Source organism: Pundamilia nyererei, unplaced genomic scaffold, assembly GCF_000239375.1.
Source record: "Pundamilia nyererei isolate P.nyererei 1_Seehausen unplaced genomic scaffold, PunNye1.0 scaffold00003, whole genome shotgun sequence".
Taxonomy (NCBI): Eukaryota; Metazoa; Chordata; class Actinopteri; order Cichliformes; family Cichlidae; genus Pundamilia; species Pundamilia nyererei.
This window is the reverse complement of record NW_005187404.1, coordinates 6,449,213-6,470,650: the sequence shown is the minus strand read 5'-3', so window position 1 is coordinate 6,470,650 and position 21,438 is coordinate 6,449,213. Positions and strand designations below refer to the sequence as shown.

The following is a 21,438-nucleotide window of genomic DNA, read 5'->3' as shown; positions in this document are numbered from 1 at the left end:
AGGGGGAGGTGATGAAGAGGGGGCGCGTGGGAATGGGCCTGATGAATGTGTCTGTGCTGTGTGTTAATGTGTAAAGGCTGACTGAATCAAAGAGTCCAGCTCAGACAGAAAAAAGTCCTCATAGTCAGAGTTTTAACGCACATGATCCTTTTATGTCACTGACATGTTGGACATCCTCCTTTCCTTCCTGGGAAAATATCAGGAGTGGAAATTTGGCTCCAGACCAGCAATCTAATCTATTTATGTCTCCTTTGAGGGGCGTCCCCCAGACAGTCGTTTCCTCAGCTTGACTTTCCCCCCTGTGTGTGCATGTATGTGTGTGTGAGACCACCCCTCCGTCTCAGTGCTCCTTTCTCTTTTGCCTGAGGTTGATTTGAGCCTATCCTCCACACACAGTAACAACAGCTGAGTGCTCACTCTGGGGTTTTTGCACAGTAGGCAAATTTGTTTCTATCACCGTCAAATATCATACACGTTTGATGTCCGTTGTCTAATTCTTCTAGATTTTTCTGGGCAGACGGGCAGACCTGTTTATTGGCTTATTGATCATAGGTACTCTCAGCATTTCATCTGTCTTTGCTGATAGAAGAAGATGGATGTCCTGAGCTTGACTCGGATGATGGAAGATTTAATAATTGATGAAGAGATGCTTGCGTGTGCTGGTACGCGCGTGCGTGTGTGGGAGGTGCAGCAGTGCTATACACACACATACTGTTTCCTTTTGAGCCCTCCCGTTTCCTGTAGCCACCTCAGCCTTCACCTCATTTAATGACCTGTGGTTATATGTACACACCCACACACAAAGACACATCACAAAATGCTGACCAGGACCGGGTGGGCAGCGGTGTTTGTGTGGGAGACTTGTTTGCTTTTACTTCACTGCGAGGCGTTCGAGTCATCAGAGAATAAAATCTAAGACATGTTTTCACGTACTAGCAAGTTAGCTCAAACTGAGGCGATAGTACTTGCATATATTTAGATTATGTAATATGGGAATTTATTGGTGTATATTTTAGTCAAGAAAAAATACAGGCAACATATCCAAAACTGTGCCGTTCCAGCTTCACAAATGCAGCCCTTTCTTTCTTATCTCACGTTGTATTCAGTGATGGTGAGCTGAGCAGACTGGTTCAGTATGTCAGGCTAGTCTATGGGCAGTTAAATGGCATTTTATAAACTTATTTAAATTAAGGCTTTAAAAAAATCTTGAGGTTACTTACTACTTTAAACTTGATGTCTACTTTGATTACATGTGGGAGAAAATAATTGTAATCTTGCTTCCTTTTGTATTTGCTACAGTGCAGATTTATATTTACGAGCACAAAGCTCTGCATGTCAGTTCAGCCTCGCCATGACAGCTGAAATAATGTGGACATTTATCCCCAATAAATAATTCATTGTCTGTCTGCGCGTCTGCTGTGTATTCCTGATTGACGTAAACCTGTAGAAGTGCAGGAAATTCTTCTCGCTGTTGAATTATCCTGTCTTTTTGAGATTAATTTCTTCCTTTAGTATGAGAAGTGTTAAAATTTTCCAGAGCCCAAGTGAATGTGTTTAAGTGTCCTGCTAAGCAGTCCAGAACCCAAAGATACTCCTTTTTTCAATTTTGCTGTGAGATGAGCAATGTATTCTCACAACCTGCAAACACTAAATATTTTTGACAAGCAACTTAAACAACAGATCAATCTAAATATTTGTGGATCAATTTCCCTGCAAATTGGCTAATTGACAAGAAAACTAATTAAAATAAACTAATTTAACTAATTTACTAACTAATCATTGCAAATCTGATAAAAAGGACTGTTCAAAAACTCCCGATATAGACACAGACTTAATTTAATCCAACGCTGGGTAGATTCACTTCACCGCACAAGAAAAAAATCCAAAAATCCAATGATTGGTCTGTTTTTAGTTTAATCACTGCTAATTAAAAAAGCAACTTTAATTCGTTTATCCTTTCAAATTTCATGTAACATTGATATTTTCATTTTAATATAACGGAAAATATGATGATTAATGAAGTTTGATCAACTTAATTATTCTAATTTTACTTCAAAGCCACATAAATAAATACAATGTGGTCTGTTTACATGTTGAAATGTACTGTGTGTTATTTCAGATGAGATGTGTTCGGTCACATCTGTGTCGTCTTGTCTCATTCATTGTGTTTACATTTCCAATTGAGTCTGTCAGAAGATACATGTCTCTCCATTCATTCATTCATACCAGCTGGACAAGCTAATCACGTTAGGTATCGACCCGGGTCAGGCTGTCACTGTGACGAACAGATGAAGAGTCATTCACAAACATCTTACATCATAGAGCTGTCCAATGAGATCATCTGATCCATCACTGATAGCGTTTCAGCACATTTAGCAGCATGTTAGTCCTACATGCACATTTATGGATATGTCGTGTATCAGAATGGAAACATTTTATATAAATGCACTGATTCAAGCTTCTTTTTTTATTTAGCCAATTTGGCCATTAAATGAAAAATGCAAAAGAAAGAGTCTTCTCAAATCCAATGTTGTAGTTTTGTTTTCTTGGATATTTCATAATAACCATAAAACATATTTTATTGTTTAACCAAACCAGCCCATTTTTCTATTAATATAGCTCAATACTGCAATCGTAAACAATGTTTCCACACAGTTATAAGAGATATTTGTCAATCCAGTGAAGATTCATGTTTGTTGAGCTTGACTAAAACCTTAAAAAACTTACAAAATACAGAATTCAAAAAACTAATTTATTCTAACATTTCAATATTAAGACTGTTCTCTGACCAGAAAGAAGTGGTCAGGGTTAACCTGTCATAGACCTGGACACAGCTTACAGATCTTAAAAAATGAGACTTAAGCCTGCATTCTTCATAATGGGCAGCAGGGGGCGAGTCATCTATCTGTCTGCCCATATTCACTCACTGGCCACATTAGGTACACCTTGCTAGTACTGATCTAGACTCCTTTTTTCCTTCAGAGCTTCCTTAGTTATTAATGCCAACAAGGTGTTGGAAACATTCTCCTGAGATTTTTGTCTGTACTGACAAATCTGCAGCACAAATGTGCTCTATTGGATTGAGATCTGATGACTGTGGAGGTCATTTGAGTACAGTGGCCTCATTGTCATGTTCAAGAAATAAGTTTGAGATGATTTGAGCTTTAAGACATGGCGTGTTATCATGCTGGAAGCAGCCATCAGAAGATCCTTGCACTGTGATCATAGAGTCTGGACATGGTAGGCTGTAGCATTTAAATGATGCTCATTTGGTACCAAGAGACCCAAAGTGTGCCAAGAATATATCCCCCACATCGTCACACTGTCACCACCATCCTGAATCATTTATACAAGTCAGGATGGATCCATGGTTTCATGCTGTTTACACCAAATGCTGACCTTACCATCTGAATGTAGCAGCAGAAACCGAGACTCATCAGACCAGGCGAAGCTTTCAATCTGTAGTGGCTGCTATTCGGCTGCTATAGTCTATGTTGTGTAAAACTTAAAGATAGAAGATTTTGTCTGAGCACAAATGCCTCAACAGACACTGAGTAACACGTGATGGCACTTGGATAGAGAGCAGATGTTTGTGGAGGAAGGTGAGGTGAGAGGCAGGGTAAAAAAAACTGCCTCCTTTTGACCTGGAAAAGGAATGTATTCCTCTTTCAGATACTTTCAGCTAATTCCACCAGGGATCCAAGCAGGAGGGGGGGAACAGTTGCAGATTTACTCACTCCCCTCCTTTAATCTCAGCTCTTCTGTCATTGGTTGTTTCCTCCCCTCTGAGATCCAGCTGGCATTCATTGTGTCTAAAATCTGCTCTGCCCCCTCTCACTGGTCTGTGGGAGTTAGTTATGTCTGTGCAGCCTGCGTGTGCATTTCTTTACCCCTGCCCCTTTTCTAGTGTTTGTCAGGTCATTGTAACTTAGATTAAGTGAACCATCAGCACTGCTTGTATTACAGTAAAATATATATTGTTTTATTTTAATTTTTCCCCTACAGTGAGGAGTTGTCAGAGCTCAGCAGGGTATGAGAAACTGTTAAGCTCTCTACTAGTTAGATTTTTGGAGCATCATAGCAGAACGGGCAGAGGCTCTAACTGAGTCTTTCACACTGATAATCCTCTTACACGTCAATGCCACCACACACCCAAACACAATCACACAAAAACACCAAAAGAGAGCCAACAAATACACATTAACACACTATTTTTTTATTGTGGTGGGGCTTTTTTCCCCTCCATGGGAGTCTTGGGTTGTAATTCAGCTTTGCTGCATGTCTGCTTTACCTCAGAGATAAGATTTTTGTGCTGAAGGCAGAAATTTTGCAATCTCCTCCTGGGAGGCACTAATGTATTCACTCATATCTTTAATACGCTGCTACCCCTCAGGACTACATGGAGACAAATTTCAGAAAGTAGCAGACCCACTGAGCTTTACAATGACTCCTAGAATTTCATGCGTCCCACCCAGGTATGACTTTGCCTCAGCAGGACCTCTCAGGATGTGTACGTGTGAAGTGATAGACAGTTATTGAGGGGCAGAGAGCCAAGACAGCCGAGTAGCTCCTGGCTCGGCACTGCGGACGTCTTCTGAAAGCCTTGACCCACTTCAAAGTCTCCTCCTCCCCCCTGCTCACCCAGACGCGCTGCATACTGAAGCAGCTCTGCCACAATCTGCTGAGCTGCAGTGAAGCTCTGCATGCGGACACTGGGGAGACTGAGTGTGTCTGTCTAATAAATAAATTGCATGAGTGTCAGTATGTGCTGCAAGGTCATGTGTTTGTACACAGTGTGTGGCTCACACAAGGTGAAAGGCCTCGGGCAAAGTCACAGAAAGTTGCTGCTTCTGCTGAATATATTAATGAGTCTCTCAGTTTTTACTCTAGCAAACACGGACAGGTATTCAGCAAAGTAAGAATCCTTAAAGTGCAGCAAAGAGAAAAAAAGGGAGGGGATGCAGAGGCTGCACCACATTTCAGCCCTCTGCAGAAAATCCTAGGAGCTTTAATTTTTTGGGAGGGGGATAAAAAACAATTTCCTTTTTTTATTGTGTTTTGCAAACTAGAATTCAAACCCCTAGATAGTTCATTTAAAAAGGAAATTAACAAGTCTGCACAAATAAAAAAAAGACAACCAGGAAATTGGAGACATCCTTTTCCCCAACCATCGCTCAATCCACATGTCCACCACACAAGTCCTACAGTACTTCCTGCAGCTGTTGTGTAGCTCTTTTGCATGGCATAAGGTCCAGCAACAAAGTGCTCACCCAGCCTTAGTAACCCTGTCCCAGTCAGAGTAAGTAGTCCTTGTTTCTTCCTTTTTTCGTAGTAGTTGCTCTTACTCTGACCCCTCACCTACAATCAACTGGTATTATTCTGGCTCAGGGATAAAGTCAATTATGCTCCAGCTTCTGAATCCATAATATGTTTAGAGCAAGTAGCCCTTGTTTTAAGCTGCCCTGAGCAGAGATGAGCCCAGACGGCCAGCTGATGGGAGGCAAGCTCCACTGGGAAGGACCAGAGATGCTCACTTAGTCATGGATGCTAGACGCACTGATTTAGACAGATTACAAACAAGCACTCACAGTCTGTAAGCACGTCAGCAGTGTACTACCTCACCAATGCATTATCACATGCATGGGGGATTAGCACACATTTTGATTTATGGACACATGCAGAGCTATTGTGCCTACAACTTTCACAAAGTCATGCAGTGTGGAGAAAAAAAGCAATTGTTTTCTGATCGGCTGGAAAATCAGGAGGACTCAACCTGTTTTTTTATGGACATTTCTTTCCCAGTTGTGTGTTCAACAAAAGTCTGACCCATAAGAGATTAACACACTATTCCCATAGAATTACTTTTCTTATCTGCCATCAGTTACCAGGAAAACACCTGGACTTATTTTGAATGTCACACTCACATGTGTATCAGTCTGTACTATCTGCATTGTAGGTGAACTTGGAAGTTGTGTGTCTCGTATCTGTCTCATTGTCTATCACCATACGAACAGCCTTTTGTCTGTTGCCGTCTCAGCTGCCTTCTGTCTGTCATCATCTGATGTCTATCAGGGTGACTGACTGGTTTTGCGATTAAACTCTGGTGATATACTAGCTCTAGAGATAAGGATGTTTTTTGGGCTCGCTATCAGACCGTCTTCTTAGTAACTGGTGTAGACTCAGGTTCAGAAACCATACCACAACACTGGCTTATTTTCAGACACTCAAACGGGAGCAGCCTGATGACGGAGTGTTTTGTTGTGTGTATGTCTGTGTGTGAGTGTGTTTGTGTGTGTGTGTTTTAAATTCATGTTAATAAAATAAATACATCTAAAGTTATGTAGGGTAATGAAAATTTGCATGTTGTCTGGTTGAAGCATGTATTCTTGTGAAATCTGTATATACAGTGATGGTTCCTTTCCAGGTGTACAAGCTGCATGTTGCACAGGGATTAAAACACCCTTGCACCATCAGAGACACAAGCTTTTCAACTGAGTGCTGATAACAAGCTGGATGGTCCTGCTTCTGGATCACGTTCTTTTTTGCATCATAGAACTTTAATCTGCAATTGCTGATTGTACGGTGAAATGTACTCACAGACGATGACTTCTGGAAATGTTCCTGAGTCCATCCAGTGATTTCCATGCCACTTGAGTATCCCAAGATCCGTCATGTTTCCAGTATTGGTTTTTGGCCTTGCACCATGCACTGGGGATTTCTCGATTACTCTGAATCTGTTGATGATATTATGTACTGTAGATGATGAGATATTTGTTCTTTGCAATTTTACATTGAGGAACATTATTTTGGAATTGCTCCACAATTTGTAGACTCAATTTTTTTGCAAATTGGTGAACAACTGCCCATATTTATTTATGAGAAACTCTGTCTCTCAAAGGTGCTCTTTTTATATCCAATAATGTTACCAATCTGTTGCCAGGTAACCTAATTGATTGCGAAGTGTCCCTCCAGCAGTTTCTTCTTAGTCCACACCGCTTACTTTTTCACCCTTTTGTTACCCCATCACAGCTTATTTTTAACACCTTACTGCCATCAAATTCAAAATGAGCTCTTTTTTCTCTCCCTAAAATGGTAAAATGTCTCAGTTTAAAAAAAAAAAAATGTTTTCTATAATCTGTTGTGAATAAAATGTGTTTATAAAATTTGCATTCCTTTTTGTTGACATTTTACACAGCGTCCAAACTTTGTTGATATTGGGGTTGTGAATTAATCAAAATACGATAAAGATAACATAAGATACACTTTATTTATCCTATTTATTCTAGGTTTATGCTAGCTTACTAGGCTAACTTAGCCTAGCTTACTAGGCTACGTCGGTTGACGTAGTGTTTGCTCTGTTTATCGTTCATGTTTTCTATTTGCTGTGACTCTGTTTTGTTTTTCCAGTCATAAGCTGTGGGTTAATGTATTATCATTTGCCTATTGCGTGGTGTGTGACGGGGCCACGAAGGAACTTGTTATTGCTATGAAAACAATAATTTGGAGCTCTGCAAGGCGTCATTAGGAGGGTTAAAGTATGGTTTACAGAGAGCAGTACAATATTATGTTCTGTCAGCACAATAACAAGTCAATCTGCTGTGCACCACTTAACTTTCCTGGAGGTCTGACCTGCAGGTTGACTGAACTACTCAGGGTGCTGAAAATTACAGCTGATGAATCTGTTTATAATATTGATCAGCAGTAAATGATTTTACATGTAATTGTTTAATTCATCTGTTTTGTCTGCCCATTTTAAATATGAAAGCAAGGTTAGTTTATTTTATTTCTTTTTTTTTTATTAGAATATCGTAAATTGGAAAAACCTTTGGTTTGGTTTATTGCAATTCAAATATTTCATTCTGGTTGTTGTATGTTTTAAATTTCTGTGTTGTCAAAAAGTTTAATTTACTTTCTCTCTTTTACGACTGCAAATGGACTTGATCATCTTCATTATGTTTGGATTATTCATGTTTAAGGGAGCAGTGGTATTACTTTGTCTTTAATCTTCTGTTAAATTAATTGTTCTTGTGTCCGTTTCTGTCTCCTCTCCTGTTAGGTGTTGTGAGTGCAGCGCCTCGCTGTCCCACTGGTATTATGAAAAAGATGGCCGGCTCTTCTGCAAGAAGGACTACTGGGCCAAATTTGGGGAGCTGTGCCATGGCTGCAACGACCCGATCACCACTGGCCTCATTATGGTAAGAGGATCTGCCACTTAACTCATCACTTAGCACCCCCACGGTTCTTGGTTTGCCGATAAACCTTGAGTTCAGGCCGTGACAGACCCATACACACATCTGAGTCTGTACGTTTACAGCCTCACTGGCTGCTGTGTGCCAACAAGCGTAGATTTTAATAGGACATGTGCCAGACCTATAACTGACCCTGATGCCTTTGGCAGCTTAGAGAGATCTTCTTACAGACCTCCAGTGAAAGTCCGAGCTCTTGTTGTGACACAGGAGAGGTTTGAGTGCACAATAGATGTGGCCACAGTGCTGGAAAGCAGATAAACTTGGCTTCTGCTGATAAGTGCTGCTGCATTATAGAAAAGACAAGATACCAGCACCAAAAGAGACTTGTGTCTATTTGTTGATTAGTGATGGAATCACACACGTTCAAAGCCTGGAGAGACTGATTAATATTGTATGTTGGTGTAATAAAATATGTTGTCTTTATATATCTGAGGGCCCAGTTTCCCTGCCAGTGCAATGCCAGCAGTAGCAGAAATGCAAATGGATGGCGGGTTTTTTTCTGATGTTGTTTTGTGCCTGTTTGCAAATCTCCTGGCGTGTTAACTCGTCGTTGCTGAGGTGGTTGGAGAGATGCAGCCAAGATGATATTTGGATGGTTCACACTGTAATTTCAGCTGCAAAAAACAGTCTTCCTATGCTGCTAAGATCACCTCTTAGCACAAACATTAGGCCATTTCCAAGAGATTCCCTTACAAAGCAAGTTCAACACACCAAGGCTATGTTTTCTGTATCTGAATCTATATTTCTTACTTGACTATTATTCCTGGCTACAATCAACATCCCAACTAGCAGAGATATTCCAGGAGTGATTATGTGATTTTCCATAGAATGATCGTCACCCTGAGGTGGTTTTGTATATGTTGTTCTCTTATCTCTTATCTTGCTCCTGAGCAGAATAGGCCTGCAACAAGTTCCCATGGCAGTGTAGCCCTGTGAGAAGTGAACCGGCTTTGTGATACCAAATACTCACCGTTAACACTGATGTTACCTGGATAAGCCCAAATATAGCTACTTATCTGATCTTTTGTTCTTGTTATTTTAGAAAAGTGAAAGAGCAGTTGCTGCATGCCTGACCTTAAATGTCTTATTGAAGTAACAAACTTGTAAATTTACATAGAAATGTGGTCAGTGTGTACAGTTTATTCATGAAGCAAAGCTCATTCATTATTAAAGTAAACAGCAGTTTTGGTTTTTGGTATGTCGTGTTCACGATACCCATTAGAGCAAACGTTATTGTTGCAGGTGTTGCAACCAACAACTTTTACTTCGAAAGTGAACATTTGTGCCACACTGTTCACACCTGTTAGCAGTGAAGAGTCTGTGTCTTCCATGCAAGCTATGAGCGACCAGGGCTACCTGCTTGCGACCGAAACAGGGAGGTTTTTGCTGCAGCTGTCTAGGGGTGCAACATTTTACCATAGTAAAATGTAGTCGCAGTAAGATTTGTCTAGTGGCTCTTTGAAGTAATAGTGTGCAGTTATTGCCACCCACACGCTGGTGGTCCTTTGATGGGGGGAAGCTGAGTTCATTCTTTGCATATCGAGTATCTGGTTTTCCACATTTTCCTCCTGGTCAGAAGCAGAAGCTAGCAGAATGCAATGTTTGGGTTCATGTGTGTATTTTATCATTCCTCTGCCTCCAGACAGCTTGCCCTTTGCTGTGCAATCTCAGTAATGATACAGAGGAGACTGTAAAGTGAATTAGGTGGAGTGATTGCTACCTCTTTCTCCTTCTCTTTCTTGTTTATTGCTTCTCTTACAGTGCAGAGTCACTGATTGACTGTCTCTGCAGCTGCACTTTAGCAAATTTAAGATTGGTGAGCCAGTCCAATTGTATCACTGTGCACACATGGAGACCAAGGTCAGCTCCCTACATCTGTGCCACACCCCATAAAGAAGGAGAAGCCTACTCCCATCCTGCACAGTCACTCTGACGCCTATGCAGATTAGTAGGAAAGCACAATCCTATTTTTAAAAATCACTGAGGCCACTGCACCTTAAAAAGCTGCTGTCACAGTCGGTGAAACCATTTTGAGCTCCATCATGCAGTGATGAGTCAGAGTCTGCAGACAAACATGGAAGAGCTGTTTTTGTGTTTCACAGGATTTCATCTCTCCTGCTACAGTAATGTCCACAAGCAACGCCTAGATTTGTTTTTTCTTTGTGTGTTTACTATGTGCAGTTTATTGACATACAACAATAACACAGCATCATCAGTGCTTCATTCATGATGCATCCATAAAAATGCTTGTCCGTAAATCAAATCACAAAGCTATGGATTGTATGAAATGCCCTCATGCTCTTGCTTTTAAATGTTTGGGGTGTATCAGATCATTTCAGTAATTTTCCCAAACTAACAGTGCAACAAGAGTGCCAGCTTTGTGCAGCAACTTAGTGTGTGGAGATAAGAAGGTAGGCAAAAGCTCACTTTCGCACTTTCCAGAGACAGTTATTGCTTGAGTAAACAATATGAATGCCTTTGAGACAAAGGTGCAAAAGTCTGAAAGTTTTTCCATTCACAGATTAGAGAAGCTTGGAGGAGTTAATAAGTTATTTGCATCAAGCTGGTATATCAGAACGCTTGTGTCCTGTACATTTTAGTTCGTTTTCACATCTCAACTATCTAATACAAGCAAAATTTGACACTTTTTTTTTTTTTTTAATTCACGATTACACTGACAGTGTCAAAGTAGAAAATGAATTAGAACTAGGGGTGCACTAATTGACCAGGCAGGGATTGGAATTGACTGGTCATCCTCACACATGTCCAGTTGTGAGCTGGTCTGTTTCATGCATGTGGAACAAATGCACAACAGTGTAGATAGGCAAATAGTCATGTGCACAGTCACACACAACATGATAGAATTAAAGTAAACTGCAGGGGAAACACCATGAAAGCAATTGTGACAACAAATCACATCAGACTCTTAATTCACCTTCACCCAGCTGAACATGGACATTTAAGGAGGCTAACAAATTCTTAACATGCCTGTAATATAATTCTAAGTACCTGACATTTGTTTTGTTAAATATGTTGTATGAGCTTCTGTTTGGTAAAGAAAAAGATCTCTTTGAATTTGGGGGTTCAGCAACTCATTTTCAGGTAATTATTTACACCTGCTTCCAGAGTAAAGCACTATATTTTTAGCTGTCTATAGAAGATCCTGTAACTCACTGCAGCTTGGGGGGATTATAAAGAAATTGTGAAGTTTAATAATGTCTTTCATAATGAAAATTCAATTTTGCATTGAAGAAAGTTGACTTTTACTTGCACATGCTGTCATTTTTAGAGAGGAAGTCAGAATCTAAAAAAAAATGGTATCTGTGGGTCACACTTGGAGAAAATCCAAAAATGGGATAGCCCAAAAAATTGCAGTTGATCCTTCTCTAATCAAAACAGGACAAAAACACAAAGTCTGTGCAGTTAAGTGATTAAATTATTTCTTCAGTGTAATAAAACATCGATTCCAGATGTTACACGGTTACTCTTCAGAAAGACTGAGTTTGACTGGTTCTTTTTTCCTTTAGGCACTTTAGGACTTTCTTATAGTGGCTCCACAGTGCAGTAGTTTACACCTTTGCAGATCCTTGGTTTGATCCTGGGAGAAGACAAATCCCTTGAGGAATGTGTCAGGAAGTGCATCCTGCCAAATCAAATATGCGGAACTCCTTCCTATGTTGATCCTTTGTAAATAAGGGGAGCAGCTTTTCTTTTATAACTTTCTTGTACATGTCAGGGTAATATTTTTTATGGTTGAAAATCCCAGAAGAAGAGTCTCTCGGTGGAGGCAAGTGGAGATTATTTTGGCTACTACAGTTTCCAGGATCAAGAATGAAATATTAAGCTTGAAATGCTTTGGTGGTTTCAGTCTCCCTTTGAATTTCCTGATTGCTCCGTGTGTCTCTGTTATTGTTTTGGACCGTAACCACTGCTACCCTGTGGATGGGGCTATTAAACCAAATAAATCTAACAGTATGTCTTAGACTGTTATATTTTATGGAAGGGGCTGTTGGTGTGTAAACAAGTGTGTGTCTACAACCTCTGCTGCTCTCAGCACCTTAAGCTGGAAGTTGACAGAAGTTAATTCAGGTAGAGAATAACTCTTAGTTATTTACTACCTACCTGTACTTGCACTGATTTATGCAATGAACAGATGGAATTGAATTCCCTCTCCTCTCATCACTCTTTCCCTCCATTACTCCTCCTCCTGACAAATGAATCTGCAGTAATCCCAGCTGTGCCCCCATTCAGTTTAGAGTCAGTCAGCCTTTCTGCAAACAAATCAGGGCCAAGATCCATCCAATGGAAACTGTGCCAGACATCGACCCGAGCCTGGTAATTATCCAAAGGTTGAGAGTGGATTGTTTTGACTGTTTCTCACTCTTACTTTGTTATCTTTGCCACAGCGCTTTGCTGTCAGTCGGCCCTGCATGCCAGCAGGAACTTTTGTTGTTGTTGACTGTGATGGCTGTGGTGCAGTCTGAGCTCTGATTCTGGACAAAGTGCAAATACAAAGTGCTGTAAATAGAAAAAATGAATAACACTTTTGGAATACTGAGTTTTTTTTCTAAGTTGGGTTTACTTTACACAAGTCTAAATTACATTCTTGTTTATTGCATGGCTCAAAAAAGCAACAGATTCACAGATGTCTGTTAGACTCTACCTTAACTCTTTGAACTTGTCACAGTTCATTTTTGGGTTCAGTCCTCTTTGGTCCCTGACCATCTCCACTATGCTTAGGGATGTAGAAGCTCCATTCATATTGTTGCTATGATAGTTGTTTAGGGCTCTGATAGTATATTTGGGCTAGTTGTCATGCTACAGAGGGAATTTCAAACACCTCCCTGATGGTAGTGCATGATAGATATGAGTCAAAAATGAGTAAAACTGCTTCACATTGCTGCATATTTGAGACATACATTAGTTTTGAAGAAGTAGGAGAGTAGAAGTAGAAGGAACAAAGTAGAAGAGGAAAAGAGCAGAACAGTTCAAGATTGAGAAATGTGGAAATGTTTTAAGAGACATTTTAAGTTGGGTTGTGTAGCACTAAATACAGGTACACTGTAAATATGCTGTATAAAGTCTGCAATACTTGGCAAGCGGCCGCCTGCATAGTAAATCTGATGTGATTTTCAGCTCAGGTTGCATATATAGTTGTATATGGTTTGTCTAACTGAACCAAAATGAAGTTAAAATGGAAAATCAAAAGAAAAAAGGGAAGACAAAAACATCTACAAAGTAAGTCAAATATATGAATGTGTCTGACATTAGCGCTGCTGCCTGTACTGCCACTTCTGCTCCTACAGAATCATACAGTTACTAAGGCAAAGCTCTTTCCACAAAAGACAAACCAAATCAGAGGACTAGTTAATAAACATGTTGTATAAAAGTGTAAAGTTGATGGGGAAATAAAATGCGCTGAGGAGTCTCACAGGAAGCACTGCACTTGGTTGTTCATGAGAAAGTAAACTTTTTATATTAATTGAAATTATTACTAAACAAAACGATTGTATGGCCTGAGTTTATATGCAGCGTGTCCATCAGGTCCCAAACCCTTTCCAAGTTTGCTGTTTGTTAGTTTTCATTGCGTTGTGTTACTGACAGCTTTGGAGAGATGACGGTTATTCTGGCCTGACAGGCCTTAAACAATAAATCTCAGGGACTTTTCCCTTGCTGTGTCTTAGAATACAAGATGTACTGAAACAGTTGGAGGTAAAATCTGAGGCGTTTCCCTGAAATCACAAGTGTTTGTGAGTCTTTGGAATTTTCTTTTCTTTTCTTTGGCATCCTTTATGAGAATTTCAAAACCCTGTTACAACATGTGCTGTACTTCTGTTGTGTTCTTGACACGTTACTGTTGTTTTCAGTTTCACTCAGTCAGATGTATCTGAAACTTTGTGCGGTGTTAATGATTACATAGATTAGCTTATTATATTAAAATACGTTAAATGATGAAATATAGGCATTTGTGCACATAGTTTTTCATTTGAACTGTTCAGCAGATTTAGGTTGAGTGAGGGTATACAAATGTTGCTTTTCATTTTTAGTTAATATTAAGTAATACTTGTGTTTGGGTTGGCTTTAAAACCAGTGGAAAGTCCCAGATCTACACTGAACTTTACCAACTCCCACTGGTCTGATGTGTCTTGTGTGTACATGGGAGTCTGCCAGTTGTTTCTGTAACTGCCTGATGATTCTTTTGCCACTAAGTGAGGACAGATACATTTAATGTGTTGCCAAAACATATGTTTAAGATGCTGCAGTTCAGATTGTGGTACGGCTTTTTCGAGAGCACCCGTTGATCTCATCAGTAACTAACTGGTTTAAAGCTCTCTTTCAGCATGTTGTAATCTCTTTAATTTGCATCGTATTTTGAAGTCTGAATATGAACTCCCTCTCAGAGGCCAGGTTCTCACACTGTGCTCTGTTTGATGGCAGGAAATAGATTATGTTACGATCACTTCCCTGTTTTAAATATTTTAATCAGACATAGTAATCTGCAAATGGCCTTCAGTAAAATGTGTTAAGACACTTGTTTATCATTTCCTCTTCCCGGTGTGGAAACACTGATGAGAACAGCCACCTCTGTGGGCTGAATTCCCCCCCGTAGGGTAGCTGTGGGCTGTTGGGTTTCACTTCTGAGTTCTGTGCCTGCATCTTGGACTGAACTTAACTTTTGCTTTCTGCAAAGAGGCCAGTTTAGTGTCACACACTATACAGGTTACTGATGCAGTTTTTCACTCCTGTTGCTAATTCTTTCTAGTTGAATACCTCACGGATTGTATTTAGTTCTTTGTTTTACAGCAGTTTGTATGTAGATTTACCTAAAGTTGATTAAAGTTCCGAACCTTGCTTTGCTTACAGCTGGAAATATATTACTTCCCAGCGTTCATCTGGTAATTGGGTTAACATCTCTGCATCGCTTCCACAGAGTGTAATAATTTAAGGAAGTTTGTTTTATTACTCATGAAATCAGCTTCTTAAAGAATATAATACAATCCTAATTAAAAGGATATTTACTTCATAACATACTTGTTGTATCCTATTCTAGTGACATTTCTGAGAAAATACTCAGTTCATAATTTTCTAGTGACATCATAGCATTATAAAACTAACCACCTGGTGAACAGAGGGTGAATTTCCTCCAGTGCATGACAGTAACTTTATCAGATGGGAAATTAAATACTTAATGACTGCTCACTGAGCTTGCTGAGTATGAGTAGAGTACGCTCCTGCATGCAGACAAATTAAGCACAGTAGCAATCCCTCCCTTTTTCTCAATTTGTAAGCAGTGACAGTTAAGCTGAAGTTTTCATTGGATTTCTATAGTGAAATTTGATCATAATGTTAAACCTGGTCAGAACTGCGCAAGTAACCATGAAGCTAACAGTTGATGAATCAGCATTACTTATATATAATTATATATATAAGTTAATATATATAATTAACTAAGTAGTATTCTGCATACTAAGACAGTCAAGAATGTTTTTGTTTGTTTATTTTTGTTTGTTTTTCTCTGCCTTGGCTCATGAATAACAGAAATATTTGCCTATTCAGATAGACAGTGTATTATAATGCTTCTTTTGGAGGATCAGGTTTCTTAGTGACTCTGGTCCACGTTTCCGTGACAGTGCCACGCAGATTTGTTGGCTGAACATTCATAATCCAAATCACCTGATCTGCGACATCACAAAGATGCTGTATTAATTTGAGATTTGAAAATAAGACCTCACTTTCCAGTTCTAAGTTGACAGGAGTGGCACAAAGTGTGGTTTTTCTTTCAGCGAGTTCTGAAATACAAAACTAGCCCATGTGGAATCAACAACCATGCCACATTCAAAGTCACTTAAATTACCTTTCTTCCTGATCATGAAGCTCACTTTGAACTTCAGAGGTCATCTTGACCGTGTACATGCCTAAATGCATGCTGTATGCATCCTGGCATGTGACTGGCTAATTGGACATTTAACAACAGCTTAAATAGGTATATCTAAAAAGTGTCCAGTGAGTGTAACTAACCATACTTTGTACACTTTACATCCTGGCTACAGTGTCACAAGTGAGATTGTTAAGTGGGTATAAAGGTTAAAATTAAAGAATCCCAGGAGCTCTGTCTCTGACTTAGCATTAACATATATCTGTGAGAACTGTGTATGCCTTGTTATATAATTTGTTTACATTTCTGTGTGAAAACCTTTACTGATTATTTTCCTAGAGCTTCAGTCTCTCCTACCAACAAAAAACCCTGCTTGGTTAATGCTGACTTGGCCTAGGACCTTTTGCAAGAGACATTCTTTATATTGAATCTTGACTCCCATGTACTGTGTATTGCTATTAGATTAGCAAAGTTTGGAATCATTATAAAAGCTTTTTGTCACTAGACCTTCCAATAATCACATTATTAAGATAATATGAATCCATATCATATGCTTGCCTGGCAGCTGTCTCTCACTGCAGTCTGTCTCCACCACTTTAGTGTGAATGGGTCTGAATGTCTATTAATATCTGCACAGTGCACACTCAGATGGTCCTCCAGCACCGGTCTAAAGTGAGGGCAGAGACTTGGACTTCTTGGCATGCACGACGTGTTTGTGCCGGACTGTTCTGTACAAGTTAAGACGGGAAAAGCGCAATAGGACACACCTATTTTACAGTATATGTAACAAAGAGCTGTCTCTGAACTTTTTTTCAACTTTATGTGGTGAAATCCTGCCTGTTGTAATCTGACATTAGCATAGGACAAGACTTAAAAAGTATTTACTATTTAGTTATGCATTTCCATCGATCTGCAGGATGTTGAATGAAGCTTTAGTTGGTCAGAAAAAACACTTAAAATAAAATATTAATTATTATATTAAACAGTTTTTAAAGGTTTAACTTCTAAAATGTTTGCTGCTATTACGTTATTATTTTTAGGCTGTATTATTTTTACTTGGGTTTTACTAGTTTTGTTGATTTGGTTGAATAGTAAGCTTGTGGCTTGCTTTCACTGTGGTTTGCTTTACTATTAATATTTGAGATTTGAAAAGAATCAGTAATTGCAATTTTATCAAGTTTTTTTGTTTAAAGGAAGAAAATAACAAGCCCAGTGTATTCACTTTACCTAGTTCAGCACAACACTAAATTAAACATGCAACACAAACAAATTAGTCCAACCTAAAAAAAAAACAACTTTCCATAGCATAACATTCAATAAGTCAGGCCTGTGACTGTTGCCGCTTTCAAAATGTGATTACAGGAATAGGGGGAGAGGGAAGGAATTCTCTGAAGACACCGTGGGGGGTTGGGCGGAGGGGGGTGCGAAGCAGCCGGCAAGCTGACAGCGTGTACAAGAGTGGGCTGGGCCAAACAGGAAACGATGATGTCATAGCAAAAGTGAGCGAGAGAGAAGGGGAAGGCAGAGTGGTTGGGGGGGAGAGGAGGAGTGGCACTGATTCAGAGATGAGCTCAGCTGCATAGGCGTGGGCTGCTCGCTCTCTCCTCCCCCTCTCAGTGCTCTCTTGCTGCCTGCTTTGGCTGCTGCCAGTGTTTTGTTATGACAGCGGGGGAAATCGCCTGCCTCAGTAGAATGAACTAGAACAGCGAAGAGGAGAGACGCCGGCTCCCGTTGACATGGTGGGAGATTTATTTTTCTGGAGCTTCTGCTGTCTCAGGCTGTGGAAAAGGGATAAGAAGGTGAGCCTATTCGCTGCTGCTGATGCTGATGCTGACACTCTGGGTGTCTTCTGATTGATTTATAGTATTCATGAGCCGGCGGGGAGGCAGCGAAGCAGGTCTCTAAGCTGGTTCAGATAGTTTGCCGGTTGCTTCTGCACAGTCTTGTTCCAGCATGCTTCTTTAATGTTAAAGCCAGAGCATGAAATATGGTGTGTTTTGTGTGTCCCTTTAAACTGGGTCAGTGTATTGCTTTTTCTAATTACAGATATGCGTCTTTTTTTCTGCTCCAGTGTCATGAAAATGTGATGAGCCATGGCACACATGCTATTTTTAGGATGCGTTCTTCCTCACATAAAAGTGCTAGCACATTCAAAAAGATTCTTTTTAAAAATCACTGTCAGGACATTTTCATTTATTTATTTATTTTTAATGAAAGTGGATTTGAGACTTGCAGAAAGAGAGGGAGGGGGGCCGACAGGCTGAATAGCAGCTTTCCAAAGCGGAGGCCAGGGTATGCTGTGGCACTGTACGGTTTGTGACGGAAGGGGGTTTCCATTCAGACAGCATCAGTGTGACCCACTGTCTTCCCTGTCAGCCTTTCAGTCTAATTATGTTTGCTTAAATGATGTGTACTGTAGCTTCATCATCTTTTTACTTGATTTCTGTTTAGCCAGCTTTGATTGCAGTTTTGTGCAGCATCTTGATCATACTCTGTGTTAAAGCTTTAGGAAATCCCTTTGACAGATTTTAGTATTTGACCCAGTTGTAGCTCAATCTCAGTGCAGCAAATCAGGTATCAGATACACATGCTCTTCTGACTATTCCCCCACATGATGTCATTTTTTTTTTAAACACAGCTATTAAAATTTTGTTTTGCTTTCAGTGAACTCAGTCACATATGGACTGCGTATTTCTGTTTAGCTCATGCAGGATGCCTCAGAGGAAAGTTCATTACATCAAGGACGGGTTTAAGCAAAGCCAGATCTCCTATAATCCTGTGAGTCCACTCAGAGTCACCCTTTGCGTTGTTGATATGAGGTCATTCTTTCACGTTTTGCAAGAGTGTTGTTAAGTCAGAGGATCCAACCTGTGCTTCTAGCTGCAGGGGTTCTGATTCAGAATGGGTGTACCTTTATTCATGTTTGGTGTGTATGCTTAGGAAATTTGTACAAATAGTCAATGGTTTGGATATGCAGACCTGCAAGCGCCTATGACGTTATCCTTTGACTGTGTTCCTGTGGTGTCCCAGAGGCATCAGATTTCCACTAATGTATTCCTTAAATAGATAAGTTAAAAAACAATATATTCAAATATATTCAAGTTTTTTCTCATTAAACATCTCACATTTACTTTGCTGTTAATATAGTTTCATAAAAATCATTATGTCTTCACTTTAGACGTGAGATCAGTGTGTCAACTTCCCAGTGCTTTGGCCCTGCTGTTTTCTAGAAAGTTTTTCACGTCTGCGATCTGACATGTGGCATCTGTTTGTGGTCCTTTGTATTCACTGCTGTATAAGGCTTTGTAAAAGGCTTTCATTAGTAAACATAATCAGTGAGGAAAATGTGAAATGATGTGATGGAAATGGAAAAATGTCACGAAGAAGATATGAAAGATCTTGAAGCAAAACCGGAGCAAAACAAGAACTAAATGATTTGGGTTGGAACATGACGTATGAAATAGAAATGAGAGACTGTTAACTGTAAAAACGTGTCTTTGAAATTTTATATAAGGAACTGCCGCCACTGGTCTGCCTTAGTTTTTTCAGCCCATGTGTTTGTAACATAATCTACATGCTAATTATAACTGTATTTACTCAGGCCTCAGTGTTGTTGTTTTATCTGTCACTGAGAGTATTACACTGTTGTAAATTCCTAAAAAACAACCTCCAAGGGTCACTTCACATTCCACAGCCACTCTAAGGTTGCACTTATAAATCATTAAAAAACAAACAAAGTTTGAAGGCTACATTAACCTAAAAGTGTCTGTGGGTGACGGTCACACGTTGGTGGTAATGAGGTAACACTCGAAACTACTTAGAATTTTTTCTTCCCCATCACCTCATCAGTACTTCTTCACCAGAAAAACCCCGCAGACTGCAACCACTTAATAATGTGGTGATGATGTATGCTAAACTGTTTAAGGAGTGAGCTCTTTAAACTTGAGGGATCCTCAGTGTTTGGAGAAAATTCAGATAATAGAATTTTTTTTAAAAAAAACTTAAGTACTGATGTGTCAGACAGTAGATACTTTTATCTACATATAGTGTGATATAGTAAAAACAAGATGATGAGGTCATTGTGAAGAAACTTTCCAGCAATGACTTTCACAATTTAACATGAAGACTCTCCTTGATTCTGTTTCACACGCTGATGATGAAATTCTGCTACTAAATTAAAGGCTTCTCTCCAAACATGACTTTTGTTAGATTCACTTGTATGAGCTCTTCTAACATTTAGCCTGTGTGTTGTAAGATTTACCCAGCTTGGTTAAAACTTGTTTAAAACTTGTTTCAAGTGCCCAGTTCCCCAGTCATGGATTAGCTAGAACACAAAAACTTTTTATTTCTTTCTTTCTTTCTTTTTTTTTTTTTTACCTGGGATTAGGCTTAATCCACATCTTGGAAAGAAGCTAAAAAATAGTTTTGATGTAGAGATGAATCATTTAATTCAATTCAAGTCATTTCAATTAAATTCTGTGTTACTTATATGCCACTTAATCACAACAACAGCGGCCTCAAGGTGCTTTATAATATCTACAGTAATAGAGAGAAAACGTCAACAATCGAACAACCCCTATGAGCAAAAACTCTGTTTTAACAGGAAGAAAACCAGGTTAAGGGAAAGAGAAGCCATCTGCCGTGATCGGACACGGCAAGGCAGACTGTAGAAGAGAACCAGCGTTTAATAACTCTTATGATTAGACTTAGTAACAAATAATGTACCAACTATTTGGCAAGTGTAGCTGTTGTGTAGCTAACTTCTATCAGTTTGCTGAATATTAAACTAATTGAGAAGATTAAATAAACTAATTTCAAGTTACAGTGCACTAGGCTGTTAATGACACCAAACAAACCAACTTCCTTCATGAATGTTATATATAGAATTACATATATATATGTAGAAGAAATTAGCATTAAAACTGCACTTTTAGTAAATTCCACACTCTTTAAAAACATCATTAGTATAAACATTTGAGCACAGAAGCTGCAAAGACCTCAACTGTTCTTTAGCTTCATTTCTCTCTGTCATCCCATGAACATGGCGCACGTGGCAGCAGAGTAACGGCAGCTTGACCCGGTTACTCCTGGACCCCGTGGACCCGCTTCCTCTCCCCCCCAGGCAGACATGTGTTCTCTGTTTGGTTTGTGTTCACTCGAAGAGGACACGAGGCTAGCGCACACCATCGCACACACTCTTGAGCATGACTATGAGCTAATGCAGACTCGACACACACCCACAGACCTTATGTCAGGATAGGATGTGGAACCAGTGGTGTATTAATGCATTTGGTGTTTCTCAAACCTTTTTTT

General features: G+C 39.6%; 1 protein-coding gene across 3 annotated transcripts in view; it reads left to right on the top strand.

The window, feature by feature from the left end:
• The window catches only part of limk1a (LIM domain kinase 1a), a 52,228-nt gene that overhangs the window by 20,057 nt on the left and 10,733 nt on the right, over positions 1-21,438 (top strand). For 2 of the 3 annotated variants that reach the window (XM_005720807.1, XM_005720808.1), the window contains one exon: positions 8,057-8,195. In XM_005720807.1, coding sequence (XP_005720864.1) covers positions 8,057-8,195 — 139 coding nt within the window. Of the gene's footprint in view, positions 1-8,056; positions 8,196-17,722; positions 17,925-21,438 lie in introns of those variants that run through there. The other variant, XM_005720809.2, reaches the window with a different exon arrangement.